The sequence below is a fragment of the Hypanus sabinus genome, chromosome 2, assembly GCF_030144855.1.
Source record: "Hypanus sabinus isolate sHypSab1 chromosome 2, sHypSab1.hap1, whole genome shotgun sequence".
In the NCBI taxonomy this organism is placed as follows: Eukaryota; Metazoa; Chordata; class Chondrichthyes; order Myliobatiformes; family Dasyatidae; genus Hypanus; species Hypanus sabinus.
Window position 1 is genome coordinate 38165320 of NC_082707.1, and position 24692 is coordinate 38190011.

General features: G+C 39.0%; 1 protein-coding gene across 1 annotated transcript in view; it reads right to left on the bottom strand.

Moving 5' to 3' along the window:
• The window catches only part of LOC132403408 (mucin-4-like), a 61817-nt gene that overhangs the window by 26627 nt on the left and 10498 nt on the right, over positions 1–24692 (bottom strand). The window contains exons 3-15 of the mRNA XM_059986820.1: positions 22693–22823; positions 20380–20468; positions 16567–16719; positions 16360–16479; positions 11682–11881; positions 11458–11536; positions 9723–9896; positions 7426–7527; positions 7050–7298; positions 6433–6570; positions 5327–5505; positions 301–460; positions 80–178 (exon numbers count right to left, since the gene is read on the bottom strand). Coding sequence (XP_059842803.1) covers positions 80–178; positions 301–460; positions 5327–5505; positions 6433–6570; positions 7050–7298; positions 7426–7527; positions 9723–9896; positions 11458–11536; positions 11682–11881; positions 16360–16479; positions 16567–16719; positions 20380–20468; positions 22693–22823 — 1873 coding nt within the window. The remainder of the gene's footprint in view (positions 1–79; positions 179–300; positions 461–5326; positions 5506–6432; positions 6571–7049; positions 7299–7425; positions 7528–9722; positions 9897–11457; positions 11537–11681; positions 11882–16359; positions 16480–16566; positions 16720–20379; positions 20469–22692; positions 22824–24692) is intronic.

The window sequence follows — 24692 nt, forward strand, 5'->3', positions numbered from 1 at the left end:
ATGTGTTTAATATATTATGTTTAAGGAATGATACTACTAGAGAAACAAGTTTATTATATATTATTTAGATCACACCTACCTGAAAATCCTTCTTTGCAAATACAATTATAACTTCTCACAGTATTTATACATGTTGCATTTGGAGAACATGAGTTGTTGCCTTTGCACTCGTCTATGTCTGTTGGGATATATATATTTACACAATTTAGCTTGAATAAGATCTGTACAATTTGTGTTTCCAGAATGACATTACAACATTTGTTCATTTTTTTTAAAGCAGGAAAATTAAAAATATGTTACCCAAACACTGTATTCCATCGCCATTCAAACCAGCAGGACATGATCCACATCCAGTCGAGGAGCAGTTTACTCCAGTGAAGCATGTGAGGGTCTGACAGATATCAACTGAAGACCGGCAGCTCAAATCATTGAATCCATCTTTACATATGCATGCAGCTATCTATAAAAGAACAATTTCAAGTGTTTTATATATTACTCCCAATTAGTTCTCACAGGTTAAACTAAGTGGAGGATTCTGAGAAGGTACAACATGCAGAATTAGTGATGATGTGTAATTCACACTGAGTTTCATTTTGGTACTGGCAATGAAATAGAAATGTGTTCAGATGGATCAGGTGGTCCATAAGACAGTAAAATACAAAACCAGGATGCCAGAAGTGAAGGATTCATATGACAGTTTTCCTTAGTATTTATGTATGTCAGATAGATTTAAGAGGGCACACAAGAATTGTGCAGCCTTGCACTGATTGTGGTGGCTATGCTAACAGGAACTCTAACCCACCTATATCACTGTGGTATTACATGAGTTAATCTTGCTGTGCTTGGTATTTGAAACATGGAAATATGTCAGTGTTGCTCCTTGGTACTACTTTATCAGAGTATCTCCAAAGAATCTTAATGATCTCAATTAATAAGCTTGGGAATTATATTTAATTTACTTCCAGCAGCTGCTCTAACTGCCTCTATTAAAAGTTATACCTTTTGGCCAAACTATTTTCTTAGTTCTTCTTGACATATAGCACGTAAGGGCCTGAAAGGCCTCCTCGAGTTACGCCTCCAAGCAATACCCGATGTATGGTTAGGCATAGCTCAAATACCTTCTATAAATTTGCTGATGATACAAGCATTGTTGGTAGAATCTCAGGTGGTGACGAGAGGGCGTACAGGAGTGAAATATGCAACTAATAGAATGGTTCTGCAGCAACAACCTGGCACTCAATGTCAGTAAGATGAAAGAGCTGATTATGGACTTCCAAAACTATAAGATGAAGGAGCATATACCAATCCTCATAGAAGGTTCAGAAGTGGAAAGAGTGAGCAGCTTCAAGTTCCTTGGTGTCAAGATCTCTGAGAATCTAATCCGGTCCTAACATATCAATGTTGTTACAAAGAAGACAAGACAGCGGCTATACTTTATTAAGAGTTTGAAGATATTTGGCATGTCAACAAATACACTCAAAAACTTCCATAGTTGTACCGTGGAGAGCATTCTGGCAGGCTGCATCACTGTCTGGTATGGAGGGGCTACTGCACAGGACCAAATGAAGCTGCAGAAGGTTTCAAATCTAGTCAGCTCCATCTTGGCACTAGCCTACCAAGTACATAGAAACATAGAAAATAGGTGCAGGAGTAGGCCATTCAGCCCTTTGAGCCCACAACGTCATTCAGTATGATCATGGCTGATCATCCAACCCAGAAACCTGTACCTGCTTTCTCTCCATATCCCCGATCCCTTTAGCCACAAGGGCCATATCTAACTTCCTCTTAAATATAGCCAATGAACTGGCCTCAACTGTATCCTGTGGCAGAGAGTTCCACAGATTCACCACTCTCTGTGTGAAGAAGTTTTTCCTCATCTCAGTCCTAAAAGGCTTCCCCTTTATCCTTAAACTGTGACCCTTGTTCTGGACTTCCCCAACATCGGAAACAATCTTCCTGCATCTAGCCTGTCTTATCCCTTTAGAATTTTATACGTTTCAATAAGATCCTCCCTCAATCTTCTAAATTCCAGTGAGTATAAGCCTAGTCAATCCAGTCTTTCTTCATATGAAAGTCCTGCTATCCCAGGAATCAATCTGGTGAACCTTCTCTGTACTCCCTCTATGGCAAGAGTGTCTTTCCTCAGATTAGGGGACCAAAACTGCACACAATATTCTAGGTGCTGTCTCACCAAGGCCTTGTACAACTGCAGTAGAACCTCCCTGCTCCTGTACTCAAATCCTTTTGTTTTGAATGCCAACATACCATTTGCCTTTTTCACCACCTGCTGTACCTGCATGCCCACCTTCAATGACTGGTGTACAATGACACCCAGGTCTCGTTGCATCTCCCCTAATCGACCACTGTTCAGATAATAATCTGTTTTCCTGTTCTTGCAACCAAAGTGGATAACCTCACATTTATCCACGTTAAATTGCATCTGCCATGAATTTGCCCACTCACCTAACCTATCCAAGTCACCCTGCATCCTCTTAGCATCCTCCTCACAGCTAACACCGCTACCCAGCTTCGTGCCATCCACAAACTTGGAGATGCTGCATTTAATTTCCTTGTCTAAATCATTAATATATTTTGTAAACAACTGGGGTCCCAGCACTGAGTCTTGCGGTACCCCACTAGTCATTGCCTGCCATTCTGAAAAGGTCCCATTTACTCCCACTCTTTGCTTCCTGTCTGCCAACCAATTTCTCTATCCACATCAATACCATACCCCCAATACCGTGTGCTTTAAGTTTGCACACTAATCTCCTGTGTGGGACCTTGTCAAAAGCCTTTTGAAAATCTAAACATACCACATCCACTGGCTCTCCCCATGCACTCTACTACTTACATCTTCAAAAAATTCTATAAGATCTGTCAGACATGATTTTCCTTTCACAAATCCATGCTGACTTTGTCCGATGATTGCACCTCTTTCCAAATGTGCTGTTATCACATCTTTGATAACTGACTAGCATTTTCCCCACCACCGATGTCAGACTCACCGATCTATAATTCCCTGGTTTTTCTCTCCCTCCTTTTTTAAAAAGTGGGGTTACTTTAGCCACCCTCCAATCCTCAGGAACTAATCCAGAATCTAAGGAGTCTTGAAAAATTATCACTAATGCATCCACTATTTCTTGGGCAAACGTGAGGAAATCTGCAGATGCTGGAAATTCAAACAACAACACACACAAAATGCTGATAGAACACAGCAGGCTAGGCAGCATCTATAGTTAGAAGCGATGTCGACGTTTTGGGCCAAGACCCTTCGTCAGGACTAACCGAAAGGAAAGATAGTAAGAGATTTGAAAGTAGAGGGGGAGGGGGAAATGCAAAATGATAGGAGTAGACCGGAGGGGGTGGGATTAAGCTAAGAGCTGGAAAGGTGATTGGCGAAAGCGATACAGAACTGGAGAAGGGAAAGGATCATGGGACTGGAGGCCTCAAGAGAAAGAAAGAGGGGGGAGCACCAGAGGGAGCTGGAGAACAGGCAAACAACTAAATATGTCAGGGATGGGGTAAGAAGGGGAGGAGGGGCATTAACAGAAGTTAGAGAAGTCAATGTTCATGCCATCAGGTTGGAGGCTACCCAGCTGGTATATAAGGTGTTGTACCTCCAACCTGAGTTTGGATTCATTTTGACAATAGAGGAGGCCATGGATAGACATATCAGAATGGGAATGGGATGTTTCTTGGGCTACTTCCTTAAGCACTCTGGGATGCAGACGATCTGGCCCTGGGGATTTATCTGCCTTTAATCCCTTCAATTTACCTAACACCACTTTCCTACTTACATGTATTTCCTTCAGTTCCTCCACCTCACTAAACCCTCGGTCCCTTACTATTTCCGGAAGATTATTTATGTCCTCCTTAGTGAAGACAGAACCAAAGTAGTTATTAAATTGGTCTGCCATGTCTTTGTTCCCTATGATCAATTCACCTGTTTCTGACTGTAAAGGACCTACATTTGTCTTGACCAATCTTTTTCTTTTCACGTATCTATAAAAGCTTTTACAGTCAGTTTTTATGTTCCCTGCCAGCTTTCTCTCATAATCTTTTTTTCCCTTTCCTAATTAAGCCCTTTGTCCTCCTCTGCAGGTCTCTGAATTTCTCCCAGTCCTCAGGTGTGCCGCTTCTTTTTTGCTAATTTATATGTTTCTACCCAGGACATCTTTAGGGAGCAGTGTCTCAGAAAGGCAGCATTCATTATTAAAGACCTCCAGCACCCAGGGCATGCCCTTTTCTCACTGTTACCATCAGGTAGGAGGTACAGAAGCCTGAAGGCTCACACTCAGTGATTCAGGAACAGCTTTTCCCCTCTGCCATCCAATTCCTAAATGGACATTGAAGCTTTGGACACTACCTCACTATTTTTAATATACAGTATTTCTGTTTTTGCACATTTTTTAAAATCTATTCTGCTGCTGGGACTGTAAAGCATTGTGCTAACCACTATATTACCATGCTGCCTTTCAACCTTAACCTCTCTGCTAATGAAAACCTAATCTGTTTTTACTGGTTCTGACAGAGAGTCCTAGATTTACAAGATTTGCTGTTTAAATGTCCCCAGATGCTCCCTGACTTGCTGAGTGTTCCAGTATTCCTTATTATTTTTTAATGTTAAAGTAATTAGCATGGGAGCAAGCTGAGTAGACTGGTGGAACCTCCCAGCTTTGCCATCAAAGGCCAGAACAGTGGTTACGTTAATGCCCAGAAGCTGTGCATGGTCATTTCCTGTGTACCATCTGTCCATAGAAGAGTTGAATAATGTGTAATTAAGCAAACTTTTTAAACCAGGCAAGTCTCAGTTTGACTAGTACCACCCTCAGAATCCTCCACTTTGTTTAATTGTAAACTTAAATATTCTGGTTGACAACAAGTGGTTTCAAATCCCAAGTGACATAATTCCTGTGTGAGCAAGTAATTAAATTAGTGTAGTTAAATCTTAAAAGCAAAGTATTCATTTACAGAGTTCAAATATAAGGGAACTCAAACGAGATTGGAACACTGGATACCAAATTTTTGCTAAAGATAATATAACTTGCGAGGAATATTTAACAGGATGGTTCTTTGTGCAGATAATCAGTAATTTATAATATCTCTAAATATATAAGGAATTGAAGGTGATCTGGTATATTTAAGATGCATGAAATTGATAGAGCTAATTCTCCTAGACATTGACATTTGAGAGGTACCTGCTCCAAATCTCACATTCAGGATATATTTTCCTCCAGAGTTTCAATGAAATTCACTTTCTATTGCTCAATAAGGACAGCACAGAAATTGTTATGCAAGAATCTATCCTTGTAATGTGCACACTCACGTAGACAGAAGAACGATTGATTCGTGTGCTGTCATTGAAATTGCATTCTCCATTCTCACCACAGTCACATAGCACTAGCTGTGGTCTTAAGACCGAGGTTAGGTTATTAGAGTCAATAGCTTCAACATCTACTGTTAATCCATTTCTGTTTGTTGGAAGCCAAATCAAAGTTCCGTTTGCTGTTGAATTAAACAAAAAATGTTAAAAGAAATACACAAGAGCTGGAACAATGTTGTTACAATTGATACTGTTTAATTTAAAGTTTTGTTCTTTTAATTTTAGCAAATAAAATTGAAAGAAAATTTTTGAGGATCATGTGTCCTCACTGAAATGAAAAGACCCAGGATCTCAGGGTATTATGCATACATGCTATAATGTTATCAATATAATATTCAGTAGCTCCTTTTTGTAGAATGTAAAGTATTAAAGTTTTTGCAAAGTTTATTTTAAAACAGTGAGTGTGTCTAATCTGGGAGCCAGTTATTACTTAAAGCATAATACATTTTAATCAGGATAAGTTTCCTCTTTTTATTACCTACAGTGGTAAGGTCTTACTTTCAGAATACTAGAATTTGGCAAGAAATAACTAAATTTCTCAAGTGTTTTCTCCCAATAATGTTCACTATTCTTGCTGAGAAATAGTTCCTCTTGCACAGCATGATTTATTTATTTATTGTGATACAGCATGGAACAACCCCTTTGAGCTGCACCACCCAGCAAGTCCCTCATTTAATCCTAGCCTAATCACAGGACAATTTACAATGACCAATTAATCTATTAACTGGTATGCCTTTAGACTGTGGGAGAAACTGAAACCCATGGGGAGACCCTGTAAACTCCTTACGGCAGGAAGTGAACCCGGGTATAAACAATGCTGTATGCTACTTTACTTTCTGCAGACTTATGAGAAAACTTTTTCTGTAAACACATCTACACATCTTTACTGAGGGTGGGGGGGGGGCATTTATTAAGATGATCCTTTAATAACTTAAAAATATGACAAGTTGCATTTCAATAATTTGTCCAAAGTAAAATTGAAGCCAAATAATAAAGTTTGTTTTGATATATGTACTTTGCAATGAACATCATAAATGATAAAACATTACCTGTTATATTTAGATCCTTGGATATGTAAGGATTAAATACAACACTTCCATGTTGTTTTACTGTGTAGCGACTAATCACTTGTTCAGACAGATTTGTAGAAATAACACTATTTCCTTCAATTGTAGGTGGAAATGAATCTATAATTGGGTAAAGGTGTGGATTAAATAATAATAGCGGTATACATTTCATTTATCATGATTAAATAATATTGATGTCAGGCATGTGTATGCCACAACTCAAACTTTCTCAGACAAATTACATATTTTCAAGACACAAAATTGTTTTACTCAAATTACTACATTTATAAACAATTATCAGGAGTTACATGACTGGCAAGTTTCCTTTCTACCTTACATAGAAAAATACAAACTTACACTAGATAGGCAAACACGAGGAAATCTGCAGATGCTGGAAATTAAAGCAACACACACAAAATGCTGGTGGAACGCAGCAGGCCAGGCAGCATCTATAGGGAGAAGCGCTGTCAATGTTTCGGGCCGAGACCCTTCGTTTTGACTTCTCCCTATGGATGTTGACTGGCCTGCTGCGTTCAACCAGCATTTTGTGTGTGGAACTTACACTAGTTAATAGCTTTTAATAATCATAAATTGCTTACTTAGTGTTTTCATATCTTCATTAAATTGTGTGAATGTTTTTGCTGTAGACAACCCAATTTCTATTTTTCCTGTACTGACCACATCATAAATGCATTGAGTGTTGGTGTTGCATGCAGCGACACCCTTGTTGTATAACGTTATGTTCTGTTGCCGGAGCTCATCCAGGAATACAGGTGTAAACATATTGTTTGCAGTTCTTGCTATAACACTTTGAATTGTGAAAATAGATTGGTCACTGGGCACTTCCCCTATTGGTAAAGATATTGAGAGGTAAGTAAAGATGGATACTGGACATGCACAATACAACTTGCATTCTTTTGGTATAGAGAAAGTTTTAATTTTCCAATGCTTATATTAGATTATTTTAGAACTCACATGTTAATCCATATCTGTAAAGTGTAGATTCTGAGCTGTTGGCTGGAATAATGGACCCATTGGGCATTGTGAAATCATCATTTTGATTATCATTCCACAATCCTAGAAGCAATCAACAATGACAAACAAAAATTGTAACAGCTTTGCATTTTAACAATTTTGTAATGGAATAAAATATGGCAAATTTGAAAGGCTGCTTCAGTTTTTTCAATAATTATCTGGACTTCTACTTTTGAATTACAAAATCAGAAATACATTCAATTAACTGGATTTACATATATGGTGATGCAAACAAAAAGCAGATAAAAATAGAAATCAGCCAAGTTTTAAATCTAAATTTGAAACTGTTATAGAATTAAAAGGATACTACACAGGAATATGGTTAGACATGTTATGTTACAATCAGTATTTTTTAAAATCTTTATATATGTCTTACAGCATTACTACCGTAATTATTTTTAGATTGAGTTAACAAATGGTAACATAAGGATAATTTTCAGATGGAAGTGTACAGTGTTAAATTGATAGAAAGTCACAAGATAGATAATTTATTATGGGAAATATATACGCTAACCTGAAGGGTACCAGGCTTAGCGTTGACTTCCTAAGGATGGCAGAGTGCTACAGCTAATAGAGTTGCTGCCTCATGCTGGCAGGACTTTGCTGTCCATGTGAAGTTCTCCCATGAGTATCCCAAGATGTTCTCCCACATTACATACTGTAGACCTGCAGGCTGCTAGGTTAATTGGCCATTTTAAATTTCCCTGACAATTTAGATGAGTAGTAGAATCTGAAGACTAAATTGCGATTACAGTAAATGGTGTGTGCTGGTTGGCATAAACTTGCTGGCCAGAGGATCAGGTTCCATATGATATGAACTGCAACTGGAAACATGAGAAAATCTGCAGATGCTGGAAATCTAAGCAACACACACAAAATGCTGTAGGAAGTCAGCAGGCCAGGCAACATCTATAGAAAAGAGTAAACAGTCGACGTTTTGGGCAGAGACGTCTCAGCCCAATGGTGGTCCAGATATCAACCACTATGTTCAAAGAATCCCTTCAGCAAGGCACTTGACAAGGCCCTGCATGGGAGGCTGGTCAAGAAAATATGGTTGCATGGCATTCAAGATGAGGTAGTAAATTGGGTTAGACATTGGTTTTGTGGGAGAAGCCAGAGAGTGGTACTAGATGGTTTCCTCTCTGACTGGAGGCCTGTAACTAGTGGTGTGCTACAGGGATCGGTGCTGGGTCCATTGTTGTTTGGCATCTATATAATATATGATCTGAATGATAACGTGGTTAACTGGGTCAGAATCAGATTTAATATCACTAGCATATGACATGAAATTTATGGTCTTCATAAACCAATATATTGTGTACAGAAGATGGGATGTTTTGTTGAAGTTGTATAAGACGATGGTGAAGTCTGATTTGGAGTATTGTGTGTAGTTTTGGTCACCTACATAGAGGAAGAATATAAACAAGGTTGAAAGTGCAGAGAAAATTTGCAAGGACATTGCTGTGTCTGGAGGAAGGATCTGAGTTACAAGGAATGATTGAATAGGTTAGGACTGTATTCTTTAGAATGTAGTAGATTGAGAGGAGATTTGATAGAAATGTACAAAATTATGAGGGGTATAGATAGGGTAAATGTGAGCAGGCTTTTACTACTGAGGTTGGGAGGGACAATAACCATAGGTTAATGGTGAGAAGTTTAAGGGGAACATGAAGGGATACTTGTTTACTCAGAGGGTCGTGAGAGTGTGGAATGAGCTGCCAGCACAAGTGGTGCATGCAAGCTCAATTTCAAGGTTTAATAGAAGATTGGATAGGTACATGGATAGTAGGGGTACAGAAGGATATGGCCCCGGTACAGGTCGATGGGAGTAGGTAGTTTAAATGATTTCAGCATGGACTAGATGGGCCAAATGGCCCGTATCTAGCAGGCAAAAGATTTTCATCATCTACCTTACCTACGCCTCTCATAATCTCACTATTTGACTTTCCTTGCTCCTGAGGAACAAGGCTAGCATATCCACCCTCTCCTCGTAATTGAACTCCTCCGATCTATGTAACTGTGTAAAATGCCAGTGAATCTTGTCTCTTGTGTCTTTAGCACAATCACATCTTTTTTTGCATTGTTAATGCTCCAAAATTTCTTAGAGCAGCCTTCAGCACACAAACTTTCTAGGAAGCAAGATCTACAATGAAACAATGCATCAATAACAGTGACAAGTTGGCCAGAGTCAAATATGTTATGGTGCCCAAATACGTCATCAGTAAAAATTAACTTACCAAGAAGACCTTGTGTTTTGTTCATAAATATTTTTGGTAAACTGGGTACGATACTTAACATTTCAAATTCTGCTGTTACATTTAATGAAATGCCATTCTCAAATACAGCAAGCACTGATGAGTTTCCTTTCTTCTCCAGATAAAAATTATCTACATAAAATACTTCCTTATTACCTGTGAAGATAAATAGCAGACCTGAATGTAATATACTGTCTAGAAATGACAACCAACAATACCAGAAACATTATTTTGTCTGGTATTTGGTAAAGTTTACTGCCCAGTCTAAATCAGGAATAATGCTGAATGACATTTTTAAATTGGTCCTCCATTTATTACCAATAGCAGTTTGTAAACAATGCTGTGGTATTTTGTATTGAGTTTGCAACGACTTAATTTCACACATTGGAGTTTCAAGCTAAATGTTGCAACTTGCAAAAATTACCAGAAGAATGAGAGCAAAAGAATCACCTTTATTTCTGTCTGGAATTGTCAGTGATACACCAAGTTAATTCATGCCACATTCTGGTCAAGGAATGGAAACCTCAGATCTCCACTGTTGAACCTGTCAAAGTCGATTGAGTCAAGGAAGGTGATACTGCTTACCTGGCCCATGGGAGCTTCCATGTTCTTTTGGCCCAGAGGAGATATGCATAGAGGGAAATGGGAAAGTGGGCTAAGGGGCAACAGAGTGGGAGTGGGATGAGGATGGACTTGGGGGTGAGGTGGCAGTTGAGAAGGCTGAATGGAAGCGGGGTGGGTGGGAGGGGATGTTGAACCTGACTCAGAAGACTTCTCCAGAAATGATAACTCAACTCCAAAAGACAATTGCACAAATAAGACTATAAGATATAGGAGCAGAATTAAGACATCGAGTGCATTGTGGCTTAATTATTTTTCTTTCAACCCCATTCTCCCACCTTCACCCTATAACCTTTAACTCCCTTACCAGTCAGAATTTGTTCATCTCTGCCTTAAATGGAAGCAATGACTTGGCCTCTATAGCTGTCTGTGGCACCAAATTCCCATTCCCCCCTCTCTGCCTTCTGCCAGTCAGCCAATCTTTTATTAATGCTAGCAGCTTGCCTCTAACCCCTTGGGTTCTTGGTTAGCAGCCTTGTATGCAGCACTTTGCTAAGGGTCTTCTGTAATTGCAAGTAAATAATGTGCACTGATTCTAATTTGTCTAAACTGCTTGTTACCTCTTCAATGAAATCTAACAGATTTGTCAGGCAAGATCACCCCTTAAGGAAACCATATTAACCTTCCAAGTACTCTGATAGCATTAATGGTAATTTTATTTTCTGTTTTAAACTTTATTCAACTCTATATGGCAGAGCAATAGGTAGGTGGAGTGAACTGGCAAGCCTAGGGGTTAGGCAAACGTTTACATACCTGTGGTCCCGTATTAATCAGGTCCCATGGGTGCCAAACTAGAGTTTCAACTTGAATCATCTGAGTTTATAAGTCCAGCCCAAATAATGGGAATGGACACTGGATGATGACTCCATTAATACTTCAGTTTATGCCGAAAAATCGGGAAAACAAAACACCATTGTTCTTATGTCTAGACTATAGCAGCACATCAGGAGGTTATATTGTAAGAGATGGTGGGAGAATAAACCTTGATCAAGTTTAATTATATTTTATTGTTTGATTTGCAAAAGATTGAAGCTTTCAACAGAGATATCTTGTATGCGGTTAAACTATATATTTTTAAAGAATAAATTTATCTCACCTTCCGTAGGAGTGAATTGCACATTATCTTCATTTAGTTGCACATCAATTGTATCATTGCCTTTCAAGGTCATCTGGACCTGTCGAAAAATCATCATAAATAGAACAGGAGATAATAATTTTGACAGAATGAACTATGTTAGCAATTTAGGTGCATAATGCCTTACCCAAGAAGCTGAGGGTGTATTAGATCTGAAGCTGTTCCTATACAAAAGATGTACTCACTGTAATTGTTTTGTGCCAAGCTGCAAAGGCTGCAAAGTTTGTGGCTTGAGCTTCACCAGTTTGGACTGTGCGTGCATGAAGTTGAAAGCTGGTTGTATCATTGGATTCAGTAATATTAAGTAGCACAAAATCTCCAAGACCATTGAAAGTGAAGGGAAGTCCATCTAAAGTGAAGAAGTGGGGATCTCCATTCCCTAACCCTACCAAAGTTACAAGCAAACAAAATTAATGTGTGAAGATTTAATAATAAAATAAAATTTCTATGATCTACATTTTTCAGCTAATAGCCTAAGAAATGCATTTTGTAATTTAAGCTTTCAAATTGATGATTCCAGTTCTAAATTTTATATCCGTTAAACAGAATTGTTTTTAAAGTTCTGCTTTGAGGGGCGAGCATAAATTTTCTGAAAGAAACAACACCTACAACACAAATGTTGGAGAAACTCTGCATATCAGGCAGCATCTATGGAAATTATTAAAAAATTGATGTTTCAGGCTGAAACCCTTCTTCAGAACTGAGAGATCTTGTCCTGACATAGTGACATAAGACCTTAAGACAGAGGAGCAGATTTAGGCCATTCAGATCGAGTCTGCTCCACCATTCCATCATGGCTGATCGCAGATCTCACTCAACCCAATGCACCTGCCTTCTTGCTATATCCTTTGACACCCTGACATCAGGAAATTATCAACTTATGCTTTAAATATATCCATAGACTTGGCCTCCATTGCAGTCTTTTGCAGAGCATTCCACAGTTTCACTCTAGTTCTGGATACATCCACCAAAGGAAATATCCTTTCCACATCCACCCTATCTAATCCTTTCAACATTTGGTCGTTTTTAATAAGATCCCTCCATTTTTCCAAATTCCGGTGAGTACAGGCCCAAAGCTGCCAAATGCTCCTCATAAGTTAACCCTTTCATTCCTGGAATCATTCTCATGAACGTACTCTGGACTTTCTCCACTGAGATAAGGGGCACAAAACTATTGCAATACACCAAATATGACCTGACTACTGTCTTATAAAACCTCAGTATCATCTCCTTGCTTTTATATTCAATTCCCCTTGAAATAAATACTAACAATGGATTTGTCATCTTTACCAAAGACTGAATCTGTAATTTAACATTCTGGAAGTTTTGCACGAGGACTTCTAAGTCCCTCTACACCTCTGACATCTGAATTTTCTCCCCATTTAGATAATAGTCTACACGATTATTCCTTTTACCAAAATGCATTATCGTACATTTCCCAAAACTGAAATTCATCTGCCACTTTTTTGCCTATTCTATTTTTTCTAAGTCCTGCTGCAATCACATTGCTTCCTCAGCACTACTTACCCCTCTCCCTTTCTTTGTATCATCCACAAACTTTCTCACAAAACCATCAATTCCATTTTCCAAATCTCTGACAAACAATGTGAAAAGTAGCAGTCTCAATACTGACCCCTGAGGAACACCGATAGTCACTGGCAGCCAACCGTAAAAGGCCTCTTTTATTCCCACTTACTGCCTCTTGCCAATCAGCCATTCCTTTATCCATGGAGTATCTTTCCTGTGGTGCCATGGGTTTTTATCTTATTAAGTGGTCTCATGTTTGCCACCTTATCAAGTGCCTTCTGAAAATCCAAGCAAATGACATCCACTGCCTCTCCTCTGTCCATCCTGCTTGTTACTTCCTGGAAGAACTCTAACTGATTTGTTAGGCTAAATTCTTCTTTACTGACTTGAACTTATTTTATCATTAGTCTCCAAGTACCATGAAACGTCATGCTAAATAACAGACTCCAACACTTACCCAACTACTAAGGGAAGGCTAACTGGCCTATAATTTACTTTCTTTTGCCTTCCTCCCTTCTTAAAGAATGGACAGACATTTGAAATTTTCCAGTCCTCTGGTACCATGCCAGAATAAGTGATTCTTGGAAGATCGTGACCAATGCATCCATTATCTCTTCAGCAGCCTCTCTTAGGACTCTGGGATGTAGTCCATCTGGTCCAGGTAACATGAGTTTGCTGAGCACTTTTTCCTTTGTATTAGCAATGACACTCACAGACCTTTGACACACTGCCAGTGTTTTCCACAGTGAAGACTGATGAAAAGTACTCATTAAGTTCATCTGCCATTTCTTTGTCCCCTTTACTACCTCACCAGCATCATTTTCCAGTGGTCTGATATTGGTTCTCAGCTCCCTTTTACTCTTTATGTTACTGGAAAAACAATTAGTATCCTGCTCTATATTATTGGCTGGTTTGCCCTCATATTTCATCTTTTCCCCTCTCACAGGTTTTCCATTTGCCTTTTGTTGGACTTTTAAAGCTTCCCAATCATCCAATTTTTGCTTTTTTTTTGCTACCTTATATGCCTTTCCTTGTTTTTTATGCAGTCTTTATCATCCTTTGTTAGCCACGGTTGCCTACCCCGTCATTTGAGAACTTCTTCCTCTGTGGGACATATGTATCCTGCGCCTTGTTAACTACTCCCAGAAACTTCTGCAATCATCCCTGCCAGTTTCCCCCTCCAATCCACCTGGGCAAGCTCCTCTCTCTTGCCTCTGTAATTCCCTTTATTCCATTGCAATACTGATACACTTGACTTATGCTTCTCCCTCTGAAATTGCAATATGAATGCAAACATATTATGATTATTGCTTTGAAAGGTTCCTTTAAAAATTAAGCCCCCCAATAAGATTAGGGTTATTATACAACACCTAATCTAAGATGGCTTTTCCTCTAGTACAAGGTGCTCTACGATAACCATCTCATAGGTATTCAACAAAATTCCCTCTCTTGTGATCCAACACCAACCTGATTTTCCCAATCCCCTTGTATATTGAAGTCCCCCATTACAATTATGACATTACCTGTATTACATGCCTTTTCCATCTGTCTTCGCAATCACAACCCCACAGCCTGACTACTATTGGAAGGCCTATGTATGATTCACATTATGTTTTTTCACCCTTGCAGTTTATTAACTCCATCCACATAGATTCATCATTCTCTGACCTGATGTCACCGTTTTTTGAAGATGTAATTCCATCCCTTACCAATAGAGACACACCAACAGAACCTATGCCTTCCTGCCTGTCTTTTCAATATAAAGTATATCCTTTGATGTTAAGCTTCCAACTATGGTCTTTTTTCAGCTATGACTCAGTGATGTCCACCCAACCAATCATACTAACCAATCTCTAATAGCATCACGTTCGTTCATCTTATTCCAAATGCTACACGCATTTAAATACAGCACCTTCAGTCCTGCATTCTTTGAAGTTTTCCTCTGTGGTATAATTTAACTCTTTACTCTGTTTGCATTTGTACCCAATCAATGGCTTTGTCCTTCCTTTCATTCAAGTTTCACTTGTAAACCTGCTGGCTCATCCTCAGCTCTATCATCCTGGATCCCACCCCCTGCCATATTAATTGAAACAACTCCCAACAGCTCAAGTAAACCTGCCCAGAAGAATATTGATCCAACTTGGAATCAGGTGCAACCCATCCCTTTTGAACAGATCACAACTGCCCAGAAGAGGACCCAATTATCCAGAAATCTGAATCCTTGCCCCCTGCTCCAATATTTCAGCCATGCATTTATTTGCCACCTCATTCTATTCTTATCCTCACTGTTGCATGGCTCGAGTAGCAATCCCGAGATTACTACCCTCGAGTTCCTGTTTGCCAGCTTCCTTCCTAACTCCCTGTACTCTGTTTTCAGGACCTCCTCTATTTTTCTACCTTCGTTGTTCATGCCAATATGTACTGCGACTTCCAGCTGATCACCCTCCCTTTACAGGATATTGTGAATGTGTTCAGAAACATTGTGGATTCTGGAAAATCAGAGGCAAACTTGTTCAGAAACTTCTTGTTTATTTTAATACCAATTGGTCAATCTCCTGTAATATTAAACAGTGAAAATCAGGATTAAATATATTAATGAAGCTATGTGAGATAGAATTAGGGGGAATAAACAGACCAGAGGGGGAGAAGAGGGGAATGAGCTGGTAATTGGTTTAGCAGAGTCCCTGCTATGGTTTGGGAGGAGCAGAGTTGTCTGGCAGAAACTGTAATACACAGTTAAATGAGCTGTTCAGGTGAGAACAGCCTATGTTGGAGAAATGATTGAAATTCTGATGCTTAGGCAGAAGCATATTTGCGTATGAGGACAGAGTGGGGAGAAAAAAGGTAACTGTTTCAGACCCTGCTGGTAGGAATGCATAGCCAGTGCATTAATGGAGTCTGACCTGTAGTAAACATTTCACAGGAATGGGACTGTTGCTAATTCTATGACCAATTGTGATTCAAATGTAGGTGCAGCCTGTGTTTCTGATAGGCATAATTAATTAAAAGTGTTTTTGTATACAAGGCATTTCTTTTGTTAAGATATTGTTATGATTTAACATGTCTTTTAAAATTCTGAACTCACTGTTCTGTGTTTTTGTAGTGCAAGACTATGCTGGCCTTTGATCTGCACCGATTATGAATGATACAACTAATTTTTGCAACCATTGTAAAACATGTTCCCCATATGCAAATTCATTTTCAACAAAAACTGAGCCTGATTATGGAAATTCACAAAAACAGTATATTGTTAAAGATTACTGCATTACAATCAAATTTTAGTACAGTAATTTCAGAGAAGATAGTTAGTTTTCCTTTTTAAATAAAATCAATTACCTTGACCTGGAGGCCTGTATTCCTCACAGGTAATGCTTGGTCTTTTTACTTTATAATAGTCACAGAACTTTGGATCATCAACCTCTTCACAACACCACGTATATGGGTCCAGGTCATATCCTGTGAAAGAACATTTACGCATGGATGTGATTAAACAGGCATATAAAATGTTAAAGTATTCAGTGGCAACTTGAAGTAGAAGCTTACCTTTGTTCTTGCTTAATAAGGGTGACTGTATAGTTGGTATCCAGTAGCGTTCTTGCCAACCTTCAATAAAAGCTCCATCCTTTCTGTAAATACACCTTTGGCTAGCATTATGTGTATTTCTGTTGACTCTACGAAGAATCTTGTTTGAAGTACCTGTGGAAATGCAACAAGAAGTTGTTATTAATCATGTAGATGCAACGTAACTGCGAATTTCCTGAGAAATCAAAAGTACCACCTTTCAATGTCAGATAAAAAAAGTGACCACCACATTCCTGTCAATAGTCTTGCTTTCTCATAGAGTCATACAGCATGGAAAAGACCTTTCAGTCCAACTGGTCTACGCCCAACCAAGAGTCCCATTCCTCTAGTCCTATTTGCCGGTGTTTAGCCCATAACCTTCTAAACATTTCCACTCCATGTACCTGTCCAATTGTCTTTTTAAAGTTGTTACTAAATGTGCATCAACCATTTCCTCTGGCAGCTTATTTCAAATACATATCACCCTTTGTGAAAAGAAGTTGTCCCTCAAGTTCCCATTAAAACTTTCTCTTCTCAATGTAAGTCTATGAACTCTAGCTCTTGATTTGCGAACCTTAAGGAAAAAAGGCTAAGTACATTTATCTTACATTTTGATGATTTTATACACCCTTATAAGATCACACCTCAGTCTCCTATGCTTCAAGGAATGAAGTTGTAGCCTGCCCAACCTCTTCCTATAACTTAGTCCCTCAAGTCTTGACAATATTGTCGTATTTTTTCTACACATTTTCAAGCTTATTATGCTCTGTGAAGATAAGATTTAAATTCATATGTATTTAGGGAAAGTAACTTTAACTAGAAATACATGTACATGTAATACTGTATTCAGCTATGGTTGACATTAAAGCCTTTCAATTTCTTTATGGTTTCTTAGCATATAAAGTCTAAGTATGTACTTTAAAGAAGTGATCATATAACCTACTTAACACTGCATTTTAACCAATTTGCTCAGTTCTATTCTGAAACAAATAATTAAATTATTATATTTGACAGTTCCACAGTAGCAAAAGAAATCCCTACCTGATTTAAAAAACTGGAATTGCCTATCACGTTGTCCTTGGGGAAAGGTACATGGACAAGCAGATAACCCTTCGTTCCACTCAGATGGATATGGCTCCAAATGAAACCACTGCAAACATTTTGCTCTGTAATTGATCGGTGAATTCTCCTGATTCAGTTGATATATCCATAAGCCTTGCAAATCTAAAAGACAACCAGAGAATATTAGTGTTGAAATGTTTGCAAATTTTGAATGTAATGTTAAGACATACAGATTGGCAATGTATGATCACATTTTAAAATTAAATTGTCTCAACCTTAACAAGTCTGCACAGCTTTCTGGGACAGGCCAAGTACCAGCTTTATACAATGGACTTCTCTGAGCTCCATTTGGGCTGCTTGTGAAGGGAGTGGAGAAGAATGTGGCAAGAGCAAATCAGGAGCCCACTGCCCGTGCTTTACTGTTTTCTTAGTGCTGTTGTATATTGGCACTGCTTCCTTCCCTGAAAGGGATTGAACAGTGTGCAATCATCAATAGCTAGCTGTCCTTCTGACCTTAAGACAGAAAGCAAGTTACTGATGAAATGTCTAGCACGTTACCCTGAGGAACTTAAATGATCTCTAGGAACATGAAGAACTGACCTACAATAAGTACAAAACCTGTGTGATGTACAGTTCCAACCACAACAATATATTTATCTTAATGCCCATTGTCTTCAATTTTACAAGACCTTCTTGATAGCACATTTGATTAAATGTTATCTCAATATCAAGGACAGCCAATTTCACCTTGCCCTTGGAATTAAGCTCTTTAGTCTATGTTTAGTCCAAGATGGTGATGAGATTGAGAGTCAAAATAGGTTAAAGGGTCGGCACAATATTGCGGGATGAAGGGCTGGTACTGCTCCATGTTCAAATAGTCCTGGAAAAGAGAACATTAAGGGACATTGGTGAATAGGTTTTTGGTGGGTCGGTGCTGTTAATTGGCAATGTCAGTCACACCTTCCATCATGCTGTAGACAGACTGGATGGTAAATGTTCTTAATGGATTTGCTTCTTGTGTGAGCAGACACGTCCAGGCAGAAGATGCCAGTATTATTAGCCTGTGGCGCTGCTCTCTCTAGAGCACAGGTCTTCAATATCACTTGGAATCTTATCTGTTTCATTTCCATAGCCTTTGCTATATTCGGTGCTGCTTGTGATTTCCAAATGTCAGATGAAGGAACTCAACAGGCTGAAGACACTTCTGTAATGGGGGAATCTCAGGATAAAATCAAAGGGGATCATCTAAACAAAATTGTGATCGTCTTAACCTACGCTTTTCAACTCGCATTGATGAAAATGGGGACTGCCATTGAGATTCCACCTCCTATTAGTAAGCCACCAGTATTTATAACTAAATCACGGCAATATGACAGTGTTTTAATATGATATATTGGTTATTACATCGCTTAGCTGCTTTGATTGTATGCTGTTTTTCATTGTTTACTGCAGACTACTTAACTCTAGCAAATAGTCCCACATTGCAGCTTTAGTAGATTGGCACCTAGTCTTTAAGTAATCCTAATGCTTATCCAGGATCTCCTGCAATCTTCATTTTATCAGGGCTCAATATTGTGACATCAGGTATGGGCATGGAAATCTCCAGCTGATTGTGACCTTCCACCCTCCCTCAGAAAATGATTCTGCATTTCACAACATGAAGTGATTTGAATTGACTGAAAACTGACTTCTGCAATGATGGCATCTCAGAAGATAGCACCGGCGATCAGCAGTCAGGGTTCAATTGCCACTGTTGCCAGTAAGGAGTTTGTACGTTCTCCCTGAGTATCCCCCGGGTGCTTCATTTTCCTCCCACATTCCAAAGTCCTACTGATTAGGGTTAGTAAGTTTTGGGCATGCTACGTTGCTGCTGAAAGCAAGGTGACATTTGAGTGCAACTGGGCTATAGTCAATAAGGCAGTTCACCATGAACTTCTTGGGCACGTATGACTGCTGCCCTTTTGATGTAGGCCGGAACTTACTACTGCAGCAGTGAGAGATTGAAGATGCTCTTGAACACTCTCACCAGTTAGTTGGCATAGATATTCAATGCCCTGCCACATGCAACATCAGGGCCTGAGATCTTGTGAGGGGTCACCTTTTTGAAAGACGTTCTGGCATGGATCTACGCAAGTGTAGTTTTATTCTCCCTTTCAAAGTATGCATAAAAGGGATTGGGCTCACCTGGGAGTGAAGCACCTCAGCATTTGTGATGTTAGGTTTTGCTTTGTAGGGCCTGCAAACCCTGTCAGAGCTGACGTGAGTCCCATTCCATCTCTAACTTCAATCTGTATTATTTTTCACTCTTAAAATAGCCTTCTGTAAGTCCTACCTGGACTTTTTGTATTGTTCTGGATCACCAGTTCCAAGTTACCCTCCTAGTTGCTTGGAAATATATTGCTGTTCATAGTTACTGGATAAAAAACTTGAAGTAACAGTACTTTGCATTATGGAATGCAATTGTGTAAGGTGGGGCTTCACCACAATCTTCCAAAGAACAATTACAAATGGGCATTAGGTACTGACCTTGTCAGCTACATCCACTACTCATGAATATAAAGAAGCAGAATTATACACACTTCCCCAACTCCTCCCTCTGTTTCCTTTTTCAAGTATTTGCACAATTTCACTTAGAAACTCATTAATAAACCTGGTTCTACCAGAGGAGTCCAAGTGCAATTATTTATATTTAAATGAAGTCAACTTTGTAAGATAGAATGAATGAAAACAAACCTGCATTTGCTCCTTTTCTCTGATCAGGCCTAAATTTTTCAGAGTCTGGAAGGTTCATTTGTTCATCATTTTTAAAGAATCCACTGCCACTATGACAAAAATAAAAAAAAAACATAATCTAAAATATCAACTGTTTTCCTTCAATTGTTAAATAATAGCAAATGATTCCATATTAGCTGATTTTTAAGAAATTCTGGGGTGAAATGTGTACCATCAACTCTGTGGAGAGGTCTAGGTGGGATTAAGTTCCGTGTTCATCCATCCTATATTCTCAGTGATGTGCTTCACAACTTATGTTGGGATGGCACGATAGCTTGGCTGATAGTGCAAGCTTCAGTGTTAGCTGTAAGATCAGAGTTCGACTCTGTCCATTTTCCCTGAGAAGTTTGTACATTCTCCTCATGACCACATGGGTTTCCTCCAGGTGCTCTAATGTCCTCCCACATTCCAAAGAGGTATGGGTTAGGAATAGTGAATTGTGGGTATGCTATGTTGGTGGCGGAAGTGTCCTGACACTTGTAGGCTGCCCAGCAAAATTCTCACTGATTTGATTTGACACAAACAATGTACTTGACTATATGTTTCAGTATACACGTGACAAATAAAAACTGATCTTTAATTTTTACTTTGTTTCTGTGAATTCATTTTCAAGTATCTGCAAGGGACCTGTGGAGTGAACTATCTGGAGATTATATTAATCAAGTAATTGGCACTTATACAGGAAGACATGGAATTCAGTCAGTTTTATGTTTACCAGTTTGCTGGGTTACTCAAAGAATCAAGCACTTGCATTTATTCTACCTCCTTCCATTCTGTTTCAATAGAAGGCCTATGATTTGCAGAATGACCCCTCAATGTTCACGTATGAAGAATTCTTCATGTGAATTCCAGGGTTTGTAAGGTTGCATTCATGGCAAAAGATCAGCCTTGCCTGAGCTCTTTTTTATGTGAACACCACCTGGTAGCTGAATATTTTGTGACCACTTTGTAACTGCTTCTTCCTCACATTCAAGTAAATTGCTGATCATTTCATCCATTACCTTTTCTAGCGGATTACCTCACATTAGATATCAGAGCGCCAATATGACCACATGAGCCTTAGGCAACAAGACAAACAGATCAGTATGAAACAAAACCAGAAGCATTCAGCCTCTACGGAATGTAAAACAGTTAATATTTCATATTTGAGGTCCTGAATGTGTCATCAGATGTCACATCCAAAGTCCTGACTGTATCCTGCATTCTGACTGTAAAACCAGGCAGTCTCTATGTACCATTCCCGAGAAAAGTCCATCAGCCGATTTTTCAGAAACATCTATAATTCTTTTATTTCACTGGATGTCTTCTATGTTCACCCTCGCCTTTATAATTAAACTAATGCTGCATATACTGTATTCAGTTGTTAATGATTACCACAAATATTATTACTAGCCTGAAAAATTCTTTAACATTTTAAGAGCGAATTCCTGGTTTCTATGAGCCAGGTTTTCTGGACCTAGGGGAGGCCCCGTGTTGGCTGCTTGGACCATTCAAATATCCTGAAAATTTGCAGCATCGCAGTAGTTATCCTCAGGAATAGACATTTTTCTAAAGACAATAACTCATTCTCATGGTTTGGGGAGGTGATAGGTGAAGGATGACGGGGAGGTTGTAGGGTAAAAGCAAGAGACTGGGCAATGGAGGAAATACAATGAATCCGGGATTCTGGCCTACGTCATAGCAATTCTGAGACTAATTGGTTTAAACTACTGGTTGACCCTTTCAGAATATTGATTTTTCTATTTAATTTTCCTGTGCAACCTATAGGAAAATAATTTCTTCAGGTTCTTGAAGCAAATCTTAAGACCTTTGATAGTATTACTAAAGTTAGTCTCTCACTGAAGTGAGGTGGCCATGCTGCAAGTTTAATTGTAGTCAAAGGACAGTAGGATTCTGAGAAATTGTTTTCTGGTGTCTGTAGTCCTCTGAAGTATTTTATTGCCTTTGGAAATGAAATTACTCAGAGTGTGATTTTTCACAAGTTACTTGTCTTTTTTGATTATATTTCTGTTTTTTTTTGCCTTGCAGTGATGTACCACATCTATGGATTTATATTTCAAATGCTTTGAAAGGGTGCGGAATAAAAGATCAGCTCATTTTTCTAGTTCACAATTCTGACGGCATGTTTATGTGTAGAAAATTAGATTAAAGAAAAGACTTTGGTCACAAAAATCTCCATCTGTAAGTTGGTTGCCTGGTTAATAATATTAATACAGACAAATTATCTTCTATTTCTAAACAGTTTCAGAAGTGCACAGCTTTAATAAAGCTCACCTGTTGTACCCAATAACAACGTTTTTGGATGGAAGCTTTGAAACATTCCAGTTCATCCCTCCAAATTCATACAACATTAAAACAAATGAATAAGTTCCATCTGTGGTTATTACCGCTTGAAAGGTATTCGACTGTAAATTAAAAACAAAGATTATTAATGTTTCAGGACAAAGGTATAACTGGCATGGCCAGTTTTTATTACTAATCAATAATTGCTCTTAGAAGATGTCGGGCACAGAGTTCCAGCTATGATGAAGAAGGATTTCAAGTTTAATTAATCATACTGGTTCTACCAGAGGAGTCCAAGTGCAATTATTTATATTTAAATGAAGTCATCTTTCTAGGATATAATGAATGAAAGCAAACCTGTATTTGTTCCTTTTCTCCTATCAGGCTTAAATCTTTCAGAGTCCGGAAGGTTCATTTGCTCAAGTTTAATCAATCATATTGGTTGTTGGAGTCGTTTTCTTAAGTCAGGGAAATCTGGAACTTGAGGGTCAGGTTTAATGTGAGAGTGGAGAAATCTTTATCTGTGATCACACAGAGGGTGACCTGGAACAAGTTGCCAGAGGATATGGCAGAGGCAAATACAATTACAATGTTTAAAAGGCAAAGACGCAATTCGACTGGACGACGATTGTCTGCCCTGTTGGTTGCGGGAATGCTCACTTTATCTACTTCAGGTTGATTTTGCTGCCCTGTGTTGCATTTTCACAAGTTTGGCACCTCTTTTTTCACTTAACCTCACACTATTCCCGGTGCATCTTTCTGCACTCCTCATTGAATTGGTTTCAGTATCATGATGGAATAAAGGATATGCCAGGGCATGGGTTTACAGATTATGCTAGTGCACCTTTCTGTTGTTGCACCTCTTGAATGCCCAATGTACTGCGTCTATTTGTCAGGAATCAGGCTTCTCGATAGTTGTTGACCAAGCAGGACCCTGTGAGCCTGATTACATTTCTGAGACAGTTCTTTCAAATGTGCACCAGTTACCAAAAATGTGTGAGGTGGCCTTCACAAGATCAACTGGGATGTGATGTCACTGCCCAGATTGAAGTCAGAGCACACCTGCTGTTTATTTTTCACACTGAGCTTCAATAGAATCATTGTGGTAGAACTAGGTGATTGGTCAGGCCACCTCAGGAGGCACCCAGAGAGTTCTGGAGTCACATATCACTTAGAGCTGATAAGGTCTGTTCCCTTGAAATACACTCAGTGGGCCACATTATTAGATACACCTGTTCATTAATGCAAATATCAGCCGATCATGTGGCAGCAACTCAATGCATAGAAGTATGCTGACATGTTTCAGTTGTTGTTCAGACCAAATATCAGAATGTTGAAGGAATTTGATCTAAGTGACTTTAACTATGGAATAATTGTTGGTGCCAGAAGGGGTGTTTTGAGTATCTCAGAAACTGCTGATCTCCTGGAATTTACTCCGTGACGGCAGAGAATGGTGTAAACAACAAACCATCCAGTGAGTGGCTGTTCTGTTGGGGCAAGCACCTTCTTAATGAGAGAGGTCAGAGGGGAATGGTCAGACAGTCTCAAGCTGATGGAAGGGCAACAGTATATAACCACACATTACAACAGCGGTGTGCAGAAGAGCATCCCTGCATGCACAGTGCGTCGAACCTTGAAGTGGATGGACTACAACAGTAGAAAACTACACAGTGTTCCACTCCTGTACCTAATGAAGTATGTTTGAAACATAGAAAACCTACAGCACGATACAGGCCCTTTGGCCCACAAAGTTGTGCCGAACATGTCCTTACCGTAGAAATTACTCGGCTTACCTATGACCCTCTATTTTTCTAAGCTCCATGTACCTATCCAAAAGTCTCTTAAAAGACCCTATCATATCCGCCTCCATCACTGTTGCCGGCAGCCCATTCCACACACACACACCACTCTGAGTAAAAAAAAACTTAACCTTGACATCTCCTCTGTGCCTACTTCCCAGCACCTTAAACTTGTGGCAATCCTTTCAGCCC